At 48.9% G+C, this 20,834-nt stretch overlaps 1 protein-coding gene across 1 annotated transcript in view; it reads left to right on the forward strand.

Moving 5' to 3' along the window:
• The first annotated feature begins 7,234 nt into the window (after nucleotides 1-7,234).
• Nucleotides 7,235-20,834, forward strand: part of TCL1A (T-cell leukemia/lymphoma 1A) — an 18,518-nt gene continuing 4,918 nt past the window's right edge. The window contains exon 1 of the mRNA XM_004682023.1: nucleotides 7,235-7,384. Coding sequence (XP_004682080.1) covers nucleotides 7,235-7,384 — 150 coding nt within the window. The remainder of the gene's footprint in view (nucleotides 7,385-20,834) is intronic.

The following is a 20,834-nucleotide window of genomic DNA, read 5'->3' on the forward strand; positions in this document are numbered from 1 at the left end:
AACAGGCAGATCGACGAAGTACACTGCTGAGGGGAGCAGCGGGCGGGTCAGGAGAGGTCTGCTGCACCATGTGGATCTCCTCCAGGGTGGGGATCGAACTCATGCGGAAGTGGCTTTAGTGTCTCAGTGCTGTGCTTTAACCAGCTGCGCCACCAGGGAGGGCCCAGGAAGCACCCAGGAGGGCCAGCAGCCTCCATCACCCACGCAAATAGGAAAGACAAGTGATTAGACGTGTGTTACCGAATGCCGGTCTCAGTTTCCCTCAGCCAATAAAAGGAAACAGAGTTTGAGGAAAAGGAAAGTGGTTTTATGTGTCGACAGATGAGGAGGGCAGCAGACTCATGTGCGAAAGCCCACCGTCCTGCTCTTTGGCAGGTTACAGGGCTGTTTATACAGTGTTCAGCAAAGAAAAGGGGAGGTGGGCGAGCGTCCCCAAGGGGAGGGAGTAAAAGTGAGTGCTGGGATGGAGACCAGTGGGCACCAGCCTTTATTTACACAAAGACAGACAAAAATGGGGAATCAGCAAGAGTAATGGGGAGGGGGCAGGGGGGGGCAGCACAGGGAGGAAGAGGAGTCAGCTTTCCCACCATTTGCTTTTGTTTGAGATTCCTTTCCTTGACCCTAAACTAGTCAAGGAAGAGGAACTGCAAGGAGAACAAACTCACAATCAATTAAGAGCTCTGGGAAAACCAAGTCTGTTATAAATTTGTCAAAGAAGGCAAATCCACAAATTCTTATCTGAGAGCCCATTTACTGTATCTCGTGCCCGGGGCGTCGTTCAAGCCCTGGTGGAGGACGACAGTTAGAGCTTCTCACGGGGGCATCGCCGCGGAGGCAAATGAGCGCAATTTGAATGTGAGTGGAGGAGAGGCAGAGATTTCCGTGGGGTCTGGGGAGTTTCGGGACTGTTCAGGGAGAGGATCGCTGGACAGAGGCTTAGCCAGCAGTCTCTGGACAGAAACACTCACGCCCAGTGGTCAGTGAAAAGTGGTCTCTCCATGTGAAGATACCTGTCCGTACATACTCACCTGTAACGGTGCTTTCTCACTTACAAAGTAAAAGATGCACATTGGAGACAAGCTGAGAGTAAGAACAGCAGTCCAGGAAGAGGACCCCTTTGGCGGCCTCTGAAGTCCCCCCTTGCTCAGTAAGCAGGTCTTCCCGAAATAAAGCCACAGGCCGCGTACGAGTGATTCTTTTCCATTTCTTGTCTCACAATCGATACCGCTTAGGAGGGGGAGGCAGGCCCATGACACCGGCGCTGTGCCAGGCACACCCAGTCTCCCCGTCTGTCTGATGGGACAACGACATAAGACGCACAATTTAACATCCGTGCACGCAAGGACTCTGACACCAAGAATTCCATGGAGACAGACTGGGTGTTTATTTTTAAAGACTTGTTTATTTATGCATTCAGAACTGGGGTACAGGCCAGAGGTGCAGGGACAGCGAGAGGATTCACCAGAGACAGAGTGGGGAGCAGAACAGGCAGATCTACTGAAACACACACTGAGGGGAGCAGCTGGGAGACAGGAGAGGTCTGCTGTGCCTTCTGGGTCACTCCCTGGCTGGGGATCGAACTTGTGCTGAAGCGGTTGCAGCTGGCTCCATAGTGCTGCACTTCAACCCATTGCCCCACTAGGGACTGGGCTTTTAGACCTTCCTGGAGGGTGTTTCCTCACTTTAGGCTGTTGCGTGGGTGTGAGGCCTGCAATTCCAGGCCGGAAGGAACCCTCCCCAACCCCAATTCCCCGGATCATCACACGTTCTGTGCCCTGCTCCTCTGGAGCCTCGGGACCCTCTGCAATATGAGGGTCCCGAGCTGGACCGCTAGAGCTGGACCTAGAGCTGGACTCCCGAGCTGGACCGCCTTAACCCATGCCCTCTGCTTGCTTTGTTCTGTTGCCAGCATCATCACAGCCTAGATGGCTGTCTCATTAAAATTTGCTACACTAAAAATGCTAATTACTCTGAAAAAGCTCCTGAGGTGATAAGCGTGGGCTGGAAAGGGGGCCACCAGCAAGGGTTTATCTTCTCCCTGAGTTAGCGAACTCTGTAGACTTTCATTCTATTCCTCAGTCATTTCTTACTGGTCCCAGGGAGAGGCTCAGCCCGTTCTGTGGAGATCAGAGCCAGCTGTGTTGAGTGACAGGAGAATAAGACAGATGGGGGCCAGTCACAGCTCCCAGGGCGTGGGGACCACAGTCACCTGACACCACTCACTGGCGCCCCTGTCACCCAAGCCCTGGGTGGTGACTACCCCAGCCCCGTTTTGCATGTGGGAAACAGCAAGTTAAACCATCTGTTCCAGGTGGACTGGGAACCTGAACGCAGCTGCCCCACCCCAGAGCTCAAGCTCTGACCCCCAAAGGGAGGTGTGCCTGCCTCGTGAAGTCCTGCGCACCCCGCGGCCTCAGACACCCCCCCACCCCGGTTGTCTGGGAAACAGCAGCTTTGTAAGAGCAGCGAAGACTTTGGATCTCTGAACCCACTGCGTCGGCTTCCTAGGCCCAAGCCCGATGTGGGTGTCCAGGCAGCGCCCCACACCCACAGCCATGTTCAGCCTCCAGCAGGGTGTCAAAGACCTCAGCTCAGCCCTGACACCTGCCCGAGAGCGTCGCTCCCAGGCTAAGGGCTTCCTTCGCCCCCCAAGACTGCCCGGCCCTCCAGCGCCCAGTGCTGCACCTGGCTTCTGGCCATCTGACCACAGCTGGCAACCCCCACCACTCTGGCCTGAGCCTCGGGGGCCGGCTGGCCACACGCCCCCACGCTGGTCTCATCCTGGGACTCGCCCTGGGACACTGCACACCCAGGCTCCACTCTCTGTCCAGAAAACCCTCTTGTTTTGCACTCAACCACAGAGCATGCAAACGTGCCCTACCTGGAGGGGGTGCTGGCCCCAGCCCGGGGGTGCTGGCCTCAGCCCGGGGGCGCCCACCCCATGGCTGGCTTTCCGTGAGGAAGACCCAGGAAACGTGGCCTGAAGGAAAGTGGACATGTCCTGCCATGTCTGGAACCTGTGGGACATCTGCTTTTAGCTTTACTGAATCCATTTTCATCTGTAGCACAAAATAAACCTTGGTAGAGGGAGGAAAGTGATGCAGGTAAAATTGAGTCTGTTTATTGGAGCCTGATTCCCATGGGACAGCGCTGGAATGCCAGTAGGCCAGGACTTCTGGTCAGCCCCCTCCTGGGCAGGCTGTCCACCCCCCGGGCAGTGGCAGGAGGGGCTGCAGCTGTCCCCTGCCCATGTCCTGCAGTGGCCCCACTGCTGACCCTCTAGGTGACCAAGGGCGGATACGTCTCCTCTCTGGGCTTCTGTTCACTCTTCAAATGTGAGCATAGGAGCGGCATGTCCTGCCTGTCCTTCCTTGGTATCAATTAAAAGAAAATGTTAGTGCCAATAAACCATGGATGTAGATCAATGCCTTTGCAGAAGCCGTGAAAGGGTATTCTATCAACCAACCTGTGGGTGGCCTGCTCAGCCCCGCCTCCTCCATCCTCCCTTTGTTAAGGCCAGAGGGCTGAAGGGTTGGCATCTCGGCTCCACCATGTGGGCATGGGGCTGGGACGGCATCGCCACCCCAGTCTGTGGGGAGGGGGTGACACTGACCTCCCTACTGGACTGCTGTGCAATGAAGCGAGTAGATTCCAGCATAGACCCGCTTTGAACAGAGCTGCAGTGAACATTCTAGAACACGTCTTCAGGTGGGTGGACATGGGGGCCCATTTCTGCCAGGTCTGTATGTAGGCATGGAACAGCTGGGTCGTGGTGTATACACGTTTAGCTTTCGTAGAAATTACTAAGCAATTTTCAGCATGGTTTTATGGTTTTGCATGGCTCCCGGCCAGCTGCAAAGATCCAGCTTCTGGCAACCTTACCCAGCTCTTCCCTTTTAACCATTCTGGTACGTATATAATGATGCCGATACTGGTTTTAATTTGCATTCCCGGTGCCTCCTGACGCTGGGTTTACTTTCATGAGTCCGCACGGGGCCCTTCAGTCCTAACTGGCCCCAAGTCACCTACCCGCACCCCTCCCCATCCCCCACTCTGTGCCACGCCTTCATGACTGTGCTGTAACAGCCCTTTGTCAGACCCACGAACTGAAAGCAACTTCCTCCACTTTCTAGGTTGCTTTTCCACCTTTTTCATGCTGAGAATGATGAATAGAGTTCTTGAATTTTAATATAGTCCAAATGTATCCATCTTCCCCGGATGGTTAGTGGCTTCTATTCTACTTAAGGAGCCTGCCTATATCTCAGCCATGAAGATGTTGTGATCCATTTGGTTCTCGGTTTGATTTCTTTAGCTGATATCTGTCCCCCCTAGATATTTTTTCCGTATTGGTGTTATTGTTTTTCACTGATGTAGTGGTTTTGATGGATGGGAGTTCTGAATTTTAATAAAGGCAAGTTTATTAATTGTTTCAGGGTTAAAACTTTCCAAAGCCTGGGCCCTCCCTGGTGGCACAAGGGGTTAAAGCACAGCACCATGATGCGGTCAGCAGCCACTATAGCACGTTCAGTCCCAGGCCAGGGAGCTGACCCACAGGGCACAGCAGACCTCTCCCGCCTTCCCGCGGCTCCCCTCAGCAGTGTATTTCATCAGTCTGCCTGCTCTGCTCCCCACTCTGTCTCTGGTGAATCCTCTCACCCTCCCACACCTCTGGCCTACACCCCAGCTCTTGTAAGCTTAAGTAAATAGATCTTAAAAAATAATAATAAAATAAAAAACTTTCCATGGGCTATTTAAAAAATATGTCTCTAGCTCTAATTTAACAAAATTACTTTCCTACAATCTCTCCTTAAGAGTGTTCCTCCTGCAATTAGACTCTGATTCATCTCAAATTAGTACTTGTCTGTGGTACAAGGTCAAGGTCAAAAAATTGTTATTATGTGGTTATCCAATTGACCCAATACTATTATTATTTAATGTTACTGTCACTCCACTGGGTTGGAGTGTTGTCTTAACTACTTTGGCTTTATTAAACCTCATAAAGTAAATTAGGCAACTTCCTCTCTTTGTATTTTTAGAACAACTTGTATGAGATACAGATTATCCGTCCTCAGAACGTTTGTTAAAATGATGTACAAACCCACCTGACCTTGTACTTTTTTGCAGGGGGCTGATAGGAGGAAGGACTCTTTTTTCTTTCCATTGCTCATGTCCTTTATGTTTATATTCTGTTATCTATACTGATATTTCTCCCTTATGCATACTTTTGCATAAATTAAATTTATCTCATCTCAATTTTCAAATTTACTGGGGTCAAATTGTTCAGAATGTTCCTTTGTGATCTTGACGTTGTTGTGTATTTTTTAAATTTTTTAATTGCAGCATGATATACCCAAGGTACATGGGGAAAAGTGCAGGTAATTTACATGGGCAGTTCGACAAGAGTCCTCCTGGAACCGCTACTCAGACCAAGAAACAAATTCACCAGTGCCCAGAGGCTCACCACGCCCCTTCCAGCCGCTAACAGGAGTCACCAGACTTGTTTATTCTGTTAATGTGGTGAATGACATTGGTTGAGATTTTTTTTTTAATGTTAAACTAATCCTGCATTCCTGGAATTTTGTGGGTTTTTTGTTTGTTTACCATGTTTTCTTCCCATTACTGATAAGTCATTTGTTCTCTATTTTTGCTTAATTTTCCCTGGTCTTGCAAAATTTTGTTAATATTTGTCTTCTCTGCAGCTGAAAGAACTCTGGCAGCGAGCATTTACCCTCCAGCCCCAGGATTGTGTGTTACTGTTAGAATATTCAGTTCTGGGTTTTTTTTTAAAGATTTATTTATTTATTCATACCGAACTGGGGTACAGGCCAGAGGTGCAGGGGCGGTGAGAGGCTTCACCAGAGACAGAGTGGGGAGCAGAACAGACAGATCCACAAAGTACACTGCTGAGGGGAGCAGTGGGTGGGTCAGGAGAGGTCTGCCACGCCATGTGGTCACCTCCGGAGCCTGGGATGGAACTTGCACTGAAGCAGCTATAGCTACCTTCACAGTGCTGCTCTGTAACCCTTTGCGCCACCAGGGAGCATATTTTTACAAATTCAAAACAAACTTGATCACTTTCAGTGTCCATTCCCCACATCCCATTTTTGCTTCCTGGTAGATTTGTCTTCAAACGAGACAGCGACTATTACTCAAGAATTCCTTCAAAGTTCTCTAGTAATGGAACCCTGAGAACCTTGTTTCTATGCTTATATTTCCCCTTTATATTCCTTACTTGAATTTTTCTAGGTTTAAGTGAGGTTTAGATTACATGCTGCGAATTCACCCGTTGTCAGGGCAGAAGGATGAGTTTAGACAGCTGTGTAGTCGTGCAGTCACTACCGGAAACCAATACCAGTTACTGCCATCATTCAAAGCTTCCCTCCTCCCTCTTTCCACTCAGTCCTCTCCTTCACCCTGATTCAAGGCAACAGCTGATCTGCTTATTCCCACTAGTTTTTTTTCTCTTCCATATAGAGCTCGAATAAATGCGATTGCAGTTTATCGTGTTTGTCTTCTTCACTGAACATAACGCTTCTGAGAGGTATGCCGCTGTATGTTACAGTAATAAATTCTTCTTTATTGCTGAGCAATGCCCACAGCGTGGTTATGCCATGATTTGTTTATAGTCTATGGACATTTGAGTTGTTTCCAATTGTGCTCATGAATAATGCCTCCCTCAACATTGGCTTGCAAATGTGTGTGAATGATTTTCACTTCTTTTGGCTACAAGCCTGCCAGTGGCACAGAGAGGTGTCTCATTATGGCTCTAATGGGCATTCTCCTGATTACTGGGGAACTTGAGTATCTTTTCAGACGAGTAGTGGTCATTTGTATGTGTTACACGGTCAAATATCTGCTCAAATCCTTCCTACCAATACTGGGTTGTTTCTATTATAATTATTGAATTGTAAAAGCTCTTTATATATTCTGGATAAGAAGACGTTTATCATATATATATGATAAATATTTTGTCCTAGTCTATGACTTGTTTTTCATTTTTTGATGAGGGAAATTTTAACAAGGATGTAGAGATGAGGCTGACACACATCAGGCAGGCTTCCAGGAACCCACAGTGTTTGGGGGAAACACCCAGCAAAAGAACAGTTACCGCTCAGAGGGTTTACTTAATAACCAAGGTAAACACAGGCGCCCTGGGGGCTCAGGGGAGGCACCTACCCAGCCGGCGGAGGGTGGCTGCAAGCAGTGACTTTGAATGAGCTTAGAAGAACCAGCGATGGAGCAGAAAGGAAAAGGCTTTGTGGGCATGCGCAGTGTGGGCATCCCCACGGCCAATCCCCGCAAGAGGCACTGGGACCAGCTCAGCGCATATTCCGCCTGCAGGTGCATCGGGCGGGGCAAGGAGGAGAGATTCAAGGAACAGAGGGTCTGGGGCTAGTCCAGGCTGCCAAGCTAAGGCAACTGGAAGGTATGAGCAAGGCAAAAAGGGAAAGGCACTTTTATGCCAAAAGTTATCAAAAATATATATTAACTAAACAAGTACTGGTGCAGAAATAGACCATGGAACTGTTCTGGGCCAGGGAAGAGGCACCCCAGAAACCTGTTCTAATTAGTTTCCGCCATCCACTGCATCAAGACAAGACACGTGCTCACATCTGAACTTCAGTGGCAAGGAACTAATACAATTTGTGTGTAACAAAGAAAATGGGAAGAACAGAGTTTCCATATCTGCACCCAAAGTTACCTACCCCCTCGTGGGTAAATGTCCAGCCCAACAGGGTTGGCCCAAAGCAGGGCCACTGAGGCCCGAAGGCTGCCTCTAGGCTGAGGCAGCTTCCAGCGATGAGCAAATACACACAGGGGCATGGGTGCTAACAGCCATAAGCATCGGGTCAGCCACAGAGCTACTGGTGATGGAATTAACTTCTATGCAGGAGAAGAAAATATACAATTAAAAAGACATCCTATTGAATGGAGTGGAACATCGAGATGTTATATAAAACTGGAAAGCAGATTTGAACAGCCAGTTCACTCAAGAAGCGACCCAGAAGGAAGAGTATTCACCATCGCTGCTGGTGGGAGAGAAGCAGGTAAAACCACAGTGAGATGTCACCTCACACCAAAGAGAGCACAGGGATAGAAGAGACCTCCAGAACGTAATACAGTTAGTGTGCCACAAAGAAGAAGGGAAGAATAAAGTGTCCCAGTCAAGCACCCAAAGTTGCCCATCCCCTCGTGGCAAAGGTCCAGCCAAACAGGGTTGGCACAAAGCAGGGTCACTGAGGCCCAAGAAGCCACCAATCCGAGGCATCTCTGGTGGGGACCCGCAGGGAAGGGACAGAAGGGACCCAGCACTTCCGGGACAGAAGGAGCAACATCAAAATCAAGGTCAGCGCTGCCACTGTCCCCTGCCCACGGGCCTCTCACCCACGTGTTCCAGCCAGGACGGGGCGGAGAAGCCAGCGCAGCTTCCTCACAGGGCTCTGCCCCACCGGCCTCCCCCAGGACTCCTCCTCTCCGTCCTCCTCCCTCCTTCCCCAGCCTCCTCCCCAGCTTCTCCTCCCTGCTCAGCTCCACCTCCTTGGGGTGGGGCAGGGAACCTCCCCTTTTCCTGCGGACCACCCTGTTATATGTTCATTCAGTGAAAGGAGACCTGGGCCCAGGTTGGGGGTCCCGTGGGCGACAGGGGAGACTCCAAACAGCCCCCAGTGGCCGTTCATTCTGAGGTGTATATCTGGCGCCCCCTCCTGGTGCTTCTGCGCTCAGCATTCTTTGCGTTGGCTGCTTGGAGTCCTTTCCGTTAGCACCCTCAGCTGTCATCATTCTGCCGGCCGCTACTGGCCATTTCAGGAGTCTGGGAATGGCCCCTTCATGGCCCGCTCTCCCAGTGGTGAGGTGGTATTTCAATGTGGCTAATTTGCATTTCTCTAATAGTAAGTGACGGGCAACCTTTCCCTGTTTGCAGGCCTGGACTGTCTTCTCTGTGATTTTTATTGAGGTTTTCATTTGGGTCATTTTTTCCTTTGCTCTTGGGTTGTATAAGAGCATCACTGTATGGTTTAGAGCTCACCCGTTGGCAGGTGTTTGTTATGCTGGCATTTTTTTCTCACTCTGTAGTTTGCCTGTTTGTTTTGGTCATGGTTTCTTTTGTGGTGTGAAAGCTTTTACTTTTAGCTATTCCACTTGTTTATTTTTTGTCTTTCTTTCCCTTGCTGCTGGGGTTGTCTTCCCGAATACATCTTTGACCCTTGTTCTTATGTCTAAGCCTTTAATCCATTTGGAGTGAATTAGAATACATCAGATTTTCTGGGACAGATTATTGGTTGTTCGAAGCATAAAAGTTACTTTTTTTCAAAGATCTCCTTTTAAGAAGATAAAATATGTCCAAGAAGGAAAAGAAGAACATTAACTACTGGTGATCTACACGAGAAACAAAACACCAAATTATAAAGAATTTAAAATTTTACGCAACGTTGAGATACCCAAGTCGAAAGGAAATCATATACTATGTTATAAAATAATTAATTATCAATTGATGAAATTAAATTGATATTGATAATACCTTAAATTAATAACTCTACCAATTTCAAAAAATGAAATCTGTCCCATTTGAAAAAATTAATTTTAAGACCAGATGATTTTGCCCACACACACATTTATATTTTATATACTACCATAGAGAATATGTAGAAGTCAATGTTCCATGCACATGATAAAACTTAAAGAAAAATTGATAGGAAGAGCTGAAATCACTTAAATAGAAGTTCTGACTTTCACATCTCACCTCCTGGGGATCTTGAACTCACAATGTGAAGTCACTGCCCTGACAGCAGCAGGATCTGGACCACGGCCCAGCTGACCTCCTCTCCTCTCCCCGCCTTTCACCTTCCCCCAGGGCCACAGGATGAGGCCAGGCAGCGGGAGCAGCTACCACTTTATACCTCACGTTAACAGCAATTGGCTCAAATGCCTCAAATCTGGCAAAAAACAGAAATCTATAGATTCAAGAAATTGAGTGTAACTCAACAGAGTAAACTTTAAGGAATGCACAGCTGGGCGCGTCCTCTCAAACTTCTGAAAATAAGACAGAGAAACTTGTCAGAGTAACCAGACCAGAGAGAAACAAGGCATTACTAATGGAGGACAAAGACCCGCATGACTGCCACTTTCTCCTCAAAAAATGAAAGACAGAAGAAACAGGCAAACATTTTTCAAATCCTGAAGTGAAAATATCATCAACCCAGAAACCTTTATTCAGAAACGATGTCCTTCAGGAAAGGTGAGGAAATGCTAAAACAGCTTGTCAGCAGCAGCCCGGTCTGAAAGAATGGCAGAGTGAAGGTGTCCCCGAGAAAGGAGATGATCATCGAAAGACGCTCGGAACATCACAAATGAAAAAAGAGAGCAATGAAGTTGTGTGTGCTACATACTGCGTCACAGCTGTGAAGTGACAGTTGTAGTGATGGGGACTAGGTCAGCGGTCACCAGGGGTCAGGACTGGGGAGAAATGTGATTATTAAATGTAACACACTAGCATTTCTTTCTGGTGATAAAACAGCTCTGGAATCCACAAATGGACAGATTTTAAATTTTGCCCCCTAACAAGAGTGTATGAAAATGGGGCCTCCCTGGTGGCACAGAGGTTAAAATTTCAGCACTGTGAAGCTATCCCCAGCCACTGTGGCCGGAGTTCAATCTCTGGCCAGGGGGGTGTCCCACATGGCGCAGCAGACCTCTCCTGTCTCCCCGCTGTTCCCCTCAGCAGTATATTCAGTAGATCTGCCTGTTCTGCTCCCCACTCTGTCTCTGGTGAATCTTATCACCCCCCTGCACCTCTCCTACACCCCAGTTCCTGTGTGTATATAAATAAGTAAAAATAATTTTTTTAGAAAAGTGTGTGTAAAGAAAGACAGGTGAGCTCCATACCAGGTCTGTACCTGAGTGAACAGCATTGAGCCAGTAGGAGTTTCCTACTGGTTATGACATTTCACTGTTGTTATAGAAATCGTCATCTTTGGGGCACATCCCACACACAAAAACTCTCTGGATCGTTTTTGCAATTTCATAAATAATTTCCAAGCGAAAATGCTGTAATAAGAAAGTATAGAACATATTTCAGTTTCCAAACATAAAGATAGGATAACAGCAGGTGGAAGAAGGACTGGACAGAAATCAGCTGACTGGCAGATGGGGAAGGCAGGGTTTGTTTAGATTAGCAAGATCATTCTGTACACACCCCTCCAAGCTACACATAGATGTGCAGGTGCAAATTCACACACCCAATCTCTTTTAAGTCACCAAGTTTAGATGTTCCTGTGCTTAGCATTACCAAAATTAGCATTACCCTCAGCAGTTTATCAGTAGATCTGCCTGTTCTGCTCCCCACTCTATCTCTGATGAACCTCTCACCCACCCACCCCCACACACACACCTCTGGCCTATGCCCCAATTCTTGTATGCATAAATAAAAGTAAATCTTTAAAAGAAGAAACCTCCCAAAGTATCATCCTCCTTTTCCTGCTGCTGGTCAGACCCATCCCAGCCCTCCCTTCTGCTCCCTCCTGACATTTTTGAAATGAGTATCTGTTGCTGTCATGACAATTTCATCTGCATTTCTCAGAATTACATTGCCAGCAGCCCTTTGGCCTACCAGCATTTTCCGCAGCCTCATTACCTACGGAGGAGACACTCAGGCTGAAGCCTGACTCAGCACTAAGTGACATCAGCCCAAAGTGACCCTGCAGAGGCCTTCAGCTCACTGCCCCACGCCAGGCCAATATGCTTCTGGAGGGTGGTGGGGGCAGAACAGCCTAACTCAGGTGGAGGAAGGGCTTTGAAGGAGAAGAGGGGCGACAGGTGAGCCTTACGAGACACTGTCCAGCTCAGATCCCTGGATGACCGTCCCGGCTGGGATAGAGTGGCATACAAGCACACACAAGTGTCGCACACACAAGCACTGTACACGCACACACATGAGCACACCATACACAGCTATGTGCACACACCACACAAACATCACACATGTGCACGCGTGAGCACCGTGCACATATACACTCACCATGTACATGCGTGTGAACACACAGCACCGCATCTGTACTTGCTGCACGACATACATGCGCTCTGTGCACACATGCACATCTATGATCACTTGAACACACGTGTGCACATGTGCGCGCACACATACTTGCACACATGCTTGCACGTGCACACAGGTTTCTTGGTGGGTTGTGTCCCTCTCCCTTTCCTCTCTCCTTCTCTCCCTCTTTTTTGTTATTAACTGAAGAACATAATCAGCGCCATGTTCTTAAAACCGCCATTCCAGGGGAAGCTTCTACTCCCCCCTGGGTGGAACCTGCGTTCTAGAGCATTCCTGTATGGATAAGGTGCAGGGCGCCACTCGCCGTGGCCAAAAGCCAACCTCACCACATTTAGGAAACCTGTAAAGGTCAGCCAAACCCATCACTAGCTGCCCCTTGGTCCCGAGGCCTGCGCACCAAAAGGGACTTCTTTGTCCCGGGCCCTTCCTGCCACCCAGGTGCCTCTGGCGTGCGGTTGGGCCCAAGCTTGGGCTTGTATAAAGTTTCCTCTTGTGTTTACAGCGGTGTGGCTGGCTTTTTTCGCCAGAGCGTCCCATTCCGGCATAACGTTAACCTCCTCGTCATTCAGTTATAGAAAAAAGCTATTAAAAGGGAAGCTGAGAAGCCCAGCGCTGTTTCAGGGCTTCGCTGCTCGCGGGGCTGGAGTGCGGGGCTCGCCCGGGAAGGCTGGTCAGTCCGTTTCTGATGAATGAGCCTCGCTCAGCATCACCCCCGGCTGACCGGACACCCTCCTCCTTGCCCCTCCCCCACACCCTTTCACGCCACCACGGTGATGCCGCGAACAGACAGCCAGGCCCGCAGCCAGACAACCCGCTCTCGCAGCGGGTCTCCAGCTAGGCCGCCGTTTCACTGAAGAAGTCTGGAGGTTAAGCGAGGTGGAGTCAGACCCCACCTGCCTGGCGTGATCTACGGCAGCCGTTCAGCAACCATCCCCTCAGGGCTCAGGGGACCCTGCGGGCCTCTCGAGTGTAACTGACAAGGTTCCGGCAGACCAGCCCCCGGCTCCCGAGTGCTTAGACTTGGAAGGGGCTCCCCCCTTATGGGTCAGCAGCATTGCCCGGCAAAAGACAAGAAAGGGGAGCCGTGGGGCAGGCTGGAGATTGCAGGATTCTGCCCGGGAGCCAGATCCCAGCCTGTCTGCAGACCGAGAAAAGGGTGGGTCACACTGAACACTGGGTTTTGGGCTTTCCGGAGGGTGAGTCTGCTACTTCCTCCGGACCCCACCCCTGGCGCCAACCTCATTAACAAGGTGTTCCACTGAGCAGCCCTAGGCCTAGGTAGCTCCGGCAACAGCCAGGCTTTCCTGGCACTATGTCTGGGCTGTACCCATTGCCCAGGGCATTCAAGCTCCTGCCTTTGTCCAACTTGAAAGGAGCCTCGAATACCCACACTCCGTAAATGGCCGAGACAACCCCCCCTCCCCTGGCTGAGCAGTCTCCCAGCGGTGCCATCCTGCCGTGACCAGACTGCCAGGTATGCAAGATTATTCCCTCTGGGGCCATCCCCAGTGCTCGGCTCCCCTATCCCTCTGTCCATATCTAGGGGCCACGCAGATGTCCCCCACCTTACTCCAGCCACCCTCCGCCGGGAGGGCCCTGTGCAAGGCCCCTCACAACGGAAACTCCGTCCCTCAGCAGTCCCAGCAACCACCGGCAGAGAGCTGTTCCCTCGAGAACCTCCTCATCGGGGAAGGAAGCTGCGTTGAGATCCTCTGTTCGCGGCCCAGGGCCCACAAACATCTCTCGCTCTGAGAATAGAGAGAGCAAGATTGGGGCGTTTACTTACAGAAACGTTTCAGGATCCTTCGGCCAAGTTCCCTTAGACTTCTCTGTGTTTATACTCTTACTCCTGCACCTGTCCTCACTTCCTTCCTCTGGAATTTTCCTTCTCTTCTGTAAGCTTTCTTCCCAGCTGTATAGCAACACCCATTCTGTTGTCACCACCACCCACTGGGTCAGTCTCTTTCTTTCAGTCCCAATCTCCTGTGGTGCCCAGAGAGCCAGTGGAAAATGTTTTGCTCCAACTTCTGTGACCAGCCGCAAGAAGGAAGGCGGGAGGCAGAAGGCTGAGCAAGCAGAGTTTATTGCTCCGGGACAGCAGCTGAGACGGAGCCCCTAGAGTGGGGTCTGCAGCTACTGCCAACCCAATAAGGGGGAAGGCTCTCTTATATAGGTCCTAAACTCAGATTTCAAAGGGGTGACTCATCGCTGTGTCCTTGATGTGAGGCCCAGTTCGTTATCACCTTCATCTAGTCCCATCCCGGCACAAGAACCCGTTAATTAGATGCAAGGCCCAATTTATTACCACCTTATCACCTTTGGATGCAAGGCCTGATTTATTATTGCCCTTATCCAGTTCCTCAGTAAATCTCCGCATTTGGTCACTCACAACAGAAAATGCATGGGCTCTTGATGTGTCTTTGTGTTCTAGAAACCTGCCAGTCACTGGGGTCCTGAAGTCTTCTCTGTCCAGCTGATGATTTCTCCACCTCTCTAATCTAGACCCATTTCCTGCTCTTCCCTCCAACCATGAACTTGAAGAAATTTTGATCCACAGTAAGAAGGTACACTCACCAGGCATGGTCAGAGACCCCTCACCACAGAGCTCCCTCTCATCGCACCGTGCCTTGCTCTCAAGTCACACTGTCCCCACCCCATGTCATCATCCCTGTAGTCCCCAGATACCACTCAACTCTCCCTGAAATTTTGCAGATGCTATCAGAGACACAGGTTACACTTCTCACAGAGCTCCCTCAGAGTGAAGTGGGAAGCATATTGAGCAGAAAGTATTGCTGAATGTTTGCTTCACAGCAACTGTCCTCAAAACGTAGTTGTTTCAAATGGCCACCGGACTATGCCCACAATTCTGTGGGTTGTCCAATTGGGATGTGCTCAGCTGGGTGATTGTTCTGCTCTCCACTGTGCTCAGTCATGCCTCTGTGATCAGGCGCTTGTTCATGGTGTCCTGAACAAGTCTGGTCGTTGGATGGTTGTAGGTTGGAGTGATGGAGGCAACTGAGCATGAGTTGATCACCAACCAAAAACTAGCCTGGGGTGGTTATATGATCAATGGTAGATACAGGATCCCCAAGGACAACAAGATGTTAAGACCCAAGGAATAAGCCCCGAACTTCCACATATGTTACATTTGTTAATGCCCTATTGCTCAGATCAAATTGTGTGGCCAACCCAGTAGGAACCATTCACCCCTTGATGGGAGAATGTGCACAATCATATTGCATGGGCATGGATAGAAGGTGAATAGTTTTTGGCCACTTTGGTGTGTCAGGCATCATGCTGGAGCTGGAGATAGAGTTGGATCAGATAGAAACCGTGCCCTTAAGGGAGTCAAGATCATGACCAGATGGAATGGAACTTTGTAAGCCCCAGTGTTCCCAGCTCCAGAAAAAGGATTCTATTCACCCTCTTATCAACTACAGCTCTCACTACACTGAGGAAGACCCTCTGTGGCTCCACGTTTGTGCCCCTCACTGAGGCTCCACCTGTTCAGTCCAGGATCAAGAGACCCTCATATTCCAACTTGAATTCATGATTAGAATTAATGCTAATTCTAATAAAATACCATGCAGCCTTGAATGGTGCTGTAAATATCTAATTAGTGAATTGAACAATGTCCCTTATATATAAAGTAAAAAAACATGAGTTTCCAAATCTTTGTAGTTAGAATAGTCCCATTTTTATTTTTGAAAAAATGATTATCTAAAATGATCTATATGATGATTATATATAACTATAAATAAAATCAAAATACATGGGAAAATTCTAGACATCATTTTATATATACACAGATACATGAATAATGATTTTTTTTGAAAGTTAAAAAAAAACTTTACTCAGCAACAAAGGTTAAAAAGGTTGTAGGTGACTTCGTCGATCTGCCTGTCCTGCTCCCCTCTCTGTCTTGGGTGGATCCTCTCACTGCCCCTGTGCCTCTGGCTTGTACCCCAGTTCTGTATGAATAAATAAATAAATAATCTTAAAAAAAATGGTGTAGGCGAATTTGAATAGCCAGGTTGTATGAGAATTCTTCACATCAGTGAGGGTAAATGGAGATGGTCAGGCTTTTAAACCGCTGGCCTCTGTGGCTATCACCTGTGCCCTTGATCATGTCAATGCAGGACGTGCTTGGAATGTGAGCACAGGGCACATGTGCCTGATGGTGGACACCTGGAGTGTGGACATGTACAAGTGTGCACACCTGGGCCTGGAGGCGGGGCTTATAAGGGCCGCGTCACTCAGACAGGCTATGGCAGACGACAGCCATGAGAACACAAGTGACTGCAGGAAAACACCCAAAGGGAAAACCAGCAATAAGCTGGGATCTAGTCAATGATATAAAAGTGAACGCTTATAATGTATTATGAGGTCAGACACATGAACATTTTAAAAATGAAGGCTCTTCTAGAAAGAACAAGGCAAGAATCATGAGTTTCTTCCATCATAAACAGACAACCCAGAGAGCTTGCCAAAAGGGAGGAAGATTCACGCCAGCATTTCTATGATAATAAAATACATGCTGACAACAAAAATGCTCGAATAAAGGACTGCCCGGGCACCTTGCAGAATTCTTAGAGCAGAGCTCATCTTAAACGCCTCTTCATTTGGTGGGCTGCCTGCTTGCTGTTGTGATGGCTTCTTCACTGTGGAAGCTTTGACTTTAGCTACCCCCGCTAGTTTGTCCTGCCTTTCGTTCCCCTGGCGAGGGGTCGTCTCCCCTACATCTGGGCAGCAGAGCTCTGCGGTGCGTCCCTATGTTGGATATGAAGTCCTTTGTGTTTCTGTGCTCACATCCACGTGTTCAATCCTCTGTGAGTGAATTTTTTTCATGTGGGGTGTTCATAGTCATTTATTGACTTTTGACAGTATTTAGTTTATGTAGCCAGTAACATTAATTGTGTGCTAACAGAAAGATTTCTTCCTCTGAATGGATATACTTATTAATATAATGGGCTTGTCAAGATCAATTTAATTTCATCAATAATTAATTATCTTCCAACCTAGTATATGATTTTCCAACTTGGGTGTTTGTGGCGCTATCGTTTTAAACTCTAATTTGGTGCTTAGCTTCTCACCTGGATCACCAACAGTTAATGTTCCTCTTTTCATTTTTTGAGGTGCTTAATATTTTTTCAAGGAGATATTTTAGAGAAAAGGAACAACCAGTAATCTTGTAATTACAATAATGGCAAAACATCCAAATATCTTACTACCCAACATTAAGCAACTTGAGGGAAGACACCAGATTAATATCTACCAAGATACACAATCTCACATGTCGTGTTTTATCCCCTTCTGCATTTTCACATGACGTTTTAAAAATAGCACAAATATTCATCTACATACTAACCTCTGAATACATTGAATACAAGAAATTTTCACATAAATGTAAACATAAATATAATCCAGAGAGTTTAAACCAAAGCATCAGAAGTGGTTTTATGGTGATATATTTTCTTCTGAAGAATACTAGGTAGGGACATGGTGTGGAGTCCATGCATGTAAAATGCTAAGAACAATACCCAGCAATTTTTTTCAAGATGTATTTATTTGTGCATACAGAACTGGGGTGCAGGCCACAGGTGCAGGGGCAGGGAGAGGATTCACCAGAGACAGAGTGGGGAGCAGAACAGGCAGGTGGGTGAACTACACTGCCGAGGGGAGCAGCAGGCTGGTCAGAAGCGGTCTGCTGTGCCACGTGGGTCAGCTCCCCGGCCAGGGATTGAACATGTGCTGAAGTGGCTACAGCTGGCTTCGTAGTGCTGCGCTTCAACCTGTTGTGCCACCAGGGAGGGACCAACACCCAGCAATTTAAACACTCTTTAGAGCTATAGCAGTAACTGCCGCTGCTTTTATTATTGTCATCATCATCATCACCACCCCATTATTAGTACAAATAATCATCGATCTCAATGAGTTCATTTTCCAGAAAGATGTCAATTTCATCAAAGATTAGAGAGCTAGATGTGATACTGAACACCAGCCTCAGTTTCCCTCAGCTAATAAAAGGAGTTTGAGAAGGAAAGTCACTGAATTTGTCGATAAGCTGAGGAGGGCAACAGACTTGTGTCTGAAAGACCCCGGTCCTGCCCTTTGACAGAGGGCAGGGGGAGTTATACAAAGGAGTGAAAAATTAATTCTCCGCTAGGGCAAATGTCGGCCTGTCCTTTGGGGGCCGGCATCTGGAGCTCGGGGAGACTGGCAAGGGTAGGCACCAGCCCTGCCTGTTAACCCTCGGGTGTTCAGCCCCTTGCTGTTTAATTTCCATATGATCTTCTTAGGAGCCTCCTTTTTTCCTTAGCATATGGGAATACAGACTCGTTAAACACACCAGTTAAAGGCAGGAGATAGGGGTGCTTATCAGGGGGTTGGGGGGCAGCAAGAGACCCGTCCTGTGGTCATTGCATGGGATGAAGTAAATGACCAAACTAGTAACTATCAAATTACTTCCACCCCAAATTGCGTTTGTCTGCACCATGTGAATTTCTAAAGGAAAAGCCACCTGCCTTTAGAGAACTTCACTCCCCGGGATGGCTGTGTGTGAGTTAAATGGTCAGGCTTTCTCGCCTTTGGCCTCTGCTGCTATCGCCTGCCTCCAGGGATGTGGGCGCAGGGCACTCATGCCTGTTGGTGGACACCTGGAGCGAGGCGTGGTGAGCCTGGAGGCTGGGGCTACAGAGACTGGGGACAGTGGACAACGGTTACTAGAGGACGCATGACCAGAGAGATGGGAGCATGAGACAGCCCCAGAGAGAGCCCAGGCAGTAAAGACTTGCCTGCCTCCCTGCCTCGCCAGCCTGCGGACTTGCCCCACAGCAGCGGGCATAGAAAGAGCATTAAAGCTGAGAAAGTCACTGACTTTCGCTTGCCCAGTCTGCCTGGGCACACTCACACTGCAATGGCTCAGCCTGAGGAGACAGCGGCCACCCCTCCTCAGGAACCCCCGGCCTGGAAAGGTAAGGCAGAGCAGAGGTCACAGGTCAGACCGTGGGGGCACCTGCAGATTCCCAGCATGCCTGGGGCCCTCTCCTCCCCTCCCTAGCCTGCCAGGAAAGGGACAGGGCTGAGACCCTGCGCAGACCAGACACAGGCCAGTCGCAGCCTGAAGAGGAGCGGAGGCTGCTGCCCTGTGGGAGAGAAGCGCCTGCAGGGGCCAGGGGCCAGGGGCCAGGGGCCAGGGGAGCTCCCTCCCAGCGTCCTTCTCTTTGGAAGGGTTGGTCTCATCTTTGTGGAATTTTACCTACTGTAACTTCCGTTCTTTTCTGTATTTGGTCTGACTAGGTCAGTTGGGAAGGGCAGTGAAGCTTTCACAAAGGCCCTTAAGGATTATGTTCATCATCTCTACCTGCCCTGTGACTGAGTGGACCCAAGAAAAGGGGAAGTTCCAGGTTCCCTGCCCCACCCAGAAGGAGGGTGGAGCTGAGCAGAGAAGAGAGGAGACTGGAGAGGAGACTGAGGAGGAAGGAAGCAGGATGGAGCCAGAAGGAGACCTGGGGAGACACAGGGAGCAGAGAGACTCGTGAAGAAACCGTGTGCTTGCTTCTGGCCCTGGACTGGGTGAAACAGACGTGGGGAGAGACGTGGGGAGGTGACTATGGCAGCGTTTATCTTGATTTTGACTTTGCTCTTTTTTCTCCCAGACTTGTCTGGCCATTTCTGACCCTTTTCTATGGGTCCTGGCAAGAAGGTGCTTTTCAGTCTCATGACAGGCTTTCAGGCCTTGTTCTGGGCCAGTCCCTCTTGGGTACCTTCAGGTGTTTGATTTAGAAATTATGTTCTTTGTCTTTTCTGTATTGCACATTAATTGTATTAAAGTTCCTTTCCATTCAGTGTCTCATGTCTTGATGCGGCAGATGGCAGAACCTATTCAGAACAGGCAGATTTGAGGATTCATAGGTGCCTCTCCCTGCCCTGTAACACCACCTCGAGCTTCTCACCTGGTGTGAGCCAATTTCTGGTCTCATAATGACTCCTTCCCAAATTTTCTACTCTCAGCCTCCATCACTTGTGCCAAATTCTCACTAACCCAGAAAGACAATTTGGTCAGCAGCCCTCATTCACTGAATTTCCACCCAGCCCTAGGGTGACCAGCTCTGAGGCCTCAACACCCCCACACTGGAGCTTCTGCATACCCCCCACCCCCACGAAGTCTCAGGCCATCCTTGCAAACCCCAGCCCTCCTGATGTTGGCTCCCTGCACACAAAAATTGGATGCAGGGCCTCGCTGGTGGTGCTGGGGTTAAGTCTCAGGGCTATCAAGTTATTGGCAGCCCCTGCAGCAACAGGGAGAGACCCACAGGGCGCAGCAGACCTCGCCTGTCTCCCCACTGCTCCTCTCAGCAGTGTTAAGGCAATAAAATGTAGTCTTGGGGTTGACATTGAGGCAATAATTGACAATTAAGAAAGTTGACATTGACGGTAAGAATTGATGGTTGGTAGAAAGAGGAGCTTTATTATTTCCTCGGTTAATTGTGTAAGTCTTGTCCATACCTCAAAAGCCTTGAGTAGTGCTGCTTAACTTTGCCTGAGGGCATCACTGAGGCGCTGTATTAGCATCACTCTTGGGAAAACAAAGAGAAAATCACAGCCCCACCCTAGGCTCTGTCTCTGAGATTCTGGCCTAATTTTGACCTGGGGTAAGGTGCTGGCTCTGGGTATCAAAAAAGCTTCCAGCTGATTCTAGTAAGAGGCCAAGTTGCAATCCAGCAGGCTGTTGGAGCCATCATTGAGAGGCTTGGATACTAAGTAACTCTGAGAGGGC

This window comes from Condylura cristata, unplaced genomic scaffold (assembly GCF_000260355.1).
Source record: "Condylura cristata isolate star-nosed mole 26May11 unplaced genomic scaffold, ConCri1.0 scaffold00013, whole genome shotgun sequence".
NCBI classification, from domain to species: Eukaryota; Metazoa; Chordata; class Mammalia; order Eulipotyphla; family Talpidae; genus Condylura; species Condylura cristata.